Source organism: Pterocles gutturalis, unplaced genomic scaffold (genome assembly GCF_000699245.1).
Source record: "Pterocles gutturalis isolate BGI_N339 unplaced genomic scaffold, ASM69924v1 Scaffold39018, whole genome shotgun sequence".
In the NCBI taxonomy this organism is placed as follows: Eukaryota; Metazoa; Chordata; class Aves; order Pterocliformes; family Pteroclidae; genus Pterocles; species Pterocles gutturalis.
The window spans coordinates 61-4,535 of NW_010127020.1; the positions used below are offsets into that span (position 1 = coordinate 61).

At 37.4% G+C, this 4,475-nt stretch overlaps 1 protein-coding gene across 1 annotated transcript; it reads left to right on the forward strand.

Annotated features, from left to right (window-relative positions):
- Positions 1 to 1,949: 1,949 nt before the first annotated feature.
- Positions 1,950 to 3,115, forward strand: ZFAND5 (zinc finger, AN1-type domain 5; the record flags this gene model as incomplete). The annotated part of the gene is made up of 3 exons (XM_010079157.1): positions 1,950 to 2,100; positions 2,512 to 2,623; positions 3,018 to 3,115. Coding segments are annotated over exons 1-3 (361 nt in total), but the record flags the coding sequence as incomplete, so codon positions are not given.
- Between the last annotated feature and the right edge of the window lie 1,360 nt (positions 3,116 to 4,475).

The following is a 4,475-nucleotide window of genomic DNA, read 5'->3' on the forward strand; positions in this document are numbered from 1 at the left end:
CAGGAGCGCACCTTCCGGAGCCTGGAAGAGTGGAAGACTTCTTCAGCGTTGGGTAGCAACGGCTTGACCTTTAAATTAGGGCATGCATTTAAAGTAGTGGAAGAATGTGCTGACGAAGGGGCCGCTGAGACTCTGTTTTGTAGTAAATTAATACCAGTCTTAGCATCTAAAGCTAGATTTAGTAAGTGGTGAAACGTGGGCGCTAATTAGGCGTAAGTCAATTGAGGTTGGTGGTGGCAGTGTGTATGATAGCACCTACTTAATGAAAAGGCAGAAGTACAGTCTTTGTTTGTATTATGTAGACATATGCTTACAGTATGGATGACAAGATTTTTTTAGATTTCTCTAAGTGGGTCATGGTTTCTTCTGACTCCCTTGACTGGAAGTAAAGCTTTAAAACTGTATCAGAATAAATGTGAAGCTGTTGAAGTAAGTGTGAAGTCCTGAAATGAAACTATCTATACCTGGGAGGTATTATAAAAGTTTAAATAATGCAACTACTTATACCTGGAAAATGACATCCTCTGACCACCAGCAGGCAAGCAGTTACATTTTGCTTGTTTACTTTCTCCTGCTCTTGGTTTACTTTGATCCCAGAAGTTTAGTTTAACTAGACAAAGGCAGCTGTCAGTTGCAGTTGTTGTACTAGTGGAACATAATCCCATCTTCCAAGTAGTGAACTTTCTTTATTAAAATAATTATTTTTTTTGTGTACTGTAATGAATTTGCTTTTGATGGTTTTGACTTCTCACAAGCATCGACAGTCAAATATTTCTTATTGTGACTGTTGCAGAATAGGAAGACAGCAATCTAGAGATGACATTAAAATGTCTCCAGATGACATACAGAGTGCTTCTACTAAATTTAAATTTTGTGAGGAGAAGTGCAGAATTCTAATGTGTCCTCAATTTGAAGCAGATTGCTTGCTTATTGTGTTCCAGATTTATTGCCCTTGAGAATCAAGGATTTCGTTGCTATTCAGTTTTTCTACTAACCTTGCTTTGCAGAGGTTAACCAGTAGTCAAGGTGAAGTTTTTTTTTTCCTAACTTCTGCAGTTCCTGGCAGTTAGCATTGTTTGCCTTTGGGAGGCCCGAAATCTTGCCATAATGTTACTAAGATAAAGGATTTGACTGTTGGGTGTTGTTTGTTTTTTGTTTTTTGTTTTTTTTTTCAGATGTGTAGGCTGTGTATTAGAACATATTCAACAGCTTAAAGTCGTTAATTTTATTTCTCATGGAAGAAAAAGACCCAGTCTAGGCTTATTTCAGAAATACTCTGCAGATTCTCTGTTGAAGGGCCTGTTATACACATGTTCTTGCCAGTTAGTGCTTCCTCTCAGTTTTGTACAGGGCCTTGTTTTGGAAACTCTTTCTGAAGAAAGGGATGCAGACTTTTAACTGGCTGTTGCCAGTGCTTCAGAGATTTTTATTGTTCTGTTTGGCAAATGTATTATCAGAGTAGGAACTGCAAATAGGTGAATTAGCATCAAAATGATGCAAGATCAACATTACTTAAAAAGTGGAGCTCTACTACTGGAGTTGGGGGAAAAAATAAGCTATGTTATTTGCCAGAACTGTTTAGTAGATATGAACTTGGCCTTGCTTATTCTGCTCATCCCTGTTAATCAGAGGTTGGCAATAAAGGGCTTTTTTTATCTGTCAAATTGAATTTGGTCATAATCTGCACATGCAGCTCAGTCTCCAACAAGTACATTATTTTTCAGTATGATGACACTCCTCCTTCTCTTAAAGGTTCATAACGATGTTACTTAGCAATATAATTGCAGTATGGCATGGTATATTAACATCCATATAACCCTCTTTAAGAATGCTGATATCACTCCTGGGGGGCAAGGTGAGCAGACATACTCTAATTCTATAACCCTGTAATTGATTTTGGTGATTTGCCAGCTCCTAATGCAATTCTTGGTTTTATTTACAGCATCAAGATGACTCAGGAGACAAACCAGACCCCAGGGCCCATGCTGTGTAGTACAGGGTGTGGATTTTATGGAAATCCTAGGACAAATGGGATGTGTTCTGTTTGCTACAAAGAGCATCTTCAGCGACAGCAGAGTAATGGTAGAATAAGCCCAATGGGTAAGGGTGTGTGTTTTTTACTTTTTTAAAAAATAAAACATATAGAATGTGAAGAGGAATCCCAGAACATGTTTCAGGAGAACCTCTGAAAGCTATGTACTAAAACAATAAATATCAAATAATACTATTTTAAATCACAGTAAAGATAAAAAGATGGTTTTGTGTAATGTATTCTTGTCCGCCTGACATTCAGCTATAATTTGCTTTCTCACTTAGCCCCCTGTGTTAGTATATTCTTATACAAGCTCTGTATTTTTGGTTGTTAACAGTGTAGCCTGTCTTTTAGTAAGAAGCAGTATGTAGTAGCAGTGAAGATTGTATGCAGACAGTTCATAGCTCTATACAAGACTTTTGACTAATGTATATTCTACAGTTTGTTTGTAAATAACTTGTAAAATTCTTGTTATATAGGAACAGCCAGTGGTTCAAACAGTCCTACCTCAGACTCTGCATCTGTACAGAGAGCAGACGCTAGCTTAAACAACTGTGAAGGTGCTGCTGGCAGCACATCTGAAAAATCAAGGTAAGATGAAGGTATTACTTTGAGGTTTGAATGAACTGTCAGTGTGTAGCAAGTTGAAGGCCCACAGCCATCCTGTGCTGTTGCATTGAGTTTCTGCAGAGGAAAAAGGGACAGTACCTGACAGTGCTTTATGGATCCGTGTAAATGAGAAGTGATTAAAATGTTTAGTGTTGGACTGTTACATTTAAAAGGATGTTTTTGATTTATATGGAGAAATATTTGCTACAGGGAATCTAGAGTCAGAAAATATGTGTTTTGAAGATAATAGAAGCAGAGGTCAGGAACTCATATCAGTAGTAATTGAACAGGTAATTTATGGGTGGGTTTGGACACGTGAAGCTTTTATTATAACACAAATCTAATGTAAATTATGTGTTTCACTGTACATAAACAGAAATGTGCCTGTTGCCGCTTTGCCTGTAACGCAGCAAATGACAGAAATGAGCATTTCAAGAGAGGAAAAAATAACACCGAAAACAGAATCTGAGCCAGGTATGTTTTCAGAGTAACACTGGGTGCAAGTGGTAACTTAATGGAAGCTGACAATTTGTTTACTTGCTTAGCAGGCATCTCCTGTAGAGGTCATGGTCTTGAGGAGCTGTTAAGATGTTTGCTAAGGATGCTTTTTGAGAACTCTTGTCAAAATTAAGAAAAAGGACTGGTGCCACAATGTAGTTTCAAGATGTGTGTTCAATGTTAGTAAAAAATTTGACAAGTGTAAGGGTGGTTTTGGCTCCTAAATATTTGTTTTTAAAAGTAAAGCACTCTAAAATAGCATTTGGGCAAGGTGTTCAGTTTTGAAGTAAATGTTGAGATTTCTGTGTATTAGATTATACACAGTATAATTCCTGTGGACTCATGGCAGTCAAAATAGCTTGTTGCATTTGAAGAATGGAGTTCTTAACAAATTCTACTCTGCACAGGAGTGAGAGTGTGGAGAAAAGCAATGCCTGGCTTAAAAATACTAAGAAAAGCTGTTTAGGGTTCTTGAATTAGTTGAGTAATAGTAGATGCAACCAAAGGATTGTTCTGTGGATGCAGGATACTTCTTGTCTTTATTGCTGAGTGTAAATTGTGAATTTAAAAGTTTTATTTTTGTACTGGAAGGTTGTAGCTTTAGTAATTAAACTTTAAAGTGTAAACTATTTATTGGAGAGGGCAGGGAGGGTCAGCTTTCTTGCCTACAACTGCTGAGTGATTGAATTCATATCAATTTGTTCATATGGGTATCTTAACACACTTGTTCTGTACATATATCCACGCTTTTTTATTTTAACAGTTCTCAGTTCTAAAAGTCTTTAAAGGCTGATGTTTAATAGGAAGCCTATTCAGTCAAGCTGAAGATATTTTTTTTTTTTTTCGGTTTTGAAGTCGATGAAAAGAAAATTGCCAAAGATGCTACTCAACACTGCATAAGAAAGTTTTTTATCTATATATATCTTTGGCAGCAAAGACTGCTCTAACACCTGATACTTAATTGCTCAGTATTTGTACAGAGGGTTTCACCATTTGCAAATTGCCATGCTAAGTCAAGGGCCTGTTGGGATAGGACAAGGAGTGATAGTTTTAAAGAGAGTACATTTAGACTGGATGCATATAAGGAAGAAGTTTTTTCTGATTACGGTGGTGAAACACTGGAAGAGGTTGACCAGAGAGGAGGTGGATGCCCCATCCCTGGAAACATTGAAGGTCAGGTTGGACAGGGCTTTGAGCAACCTAATCTGGTTGAAAAAGTCCCTGCTCATTGCAGGTTTGGACTAGGTGACCTTTAAAGGTCTCTTCCAAGTCAAATCATTCTCTGATTCTGTGACATGAACTAAAGTACAATATTGTCTTGGTGTCAGGACCACCA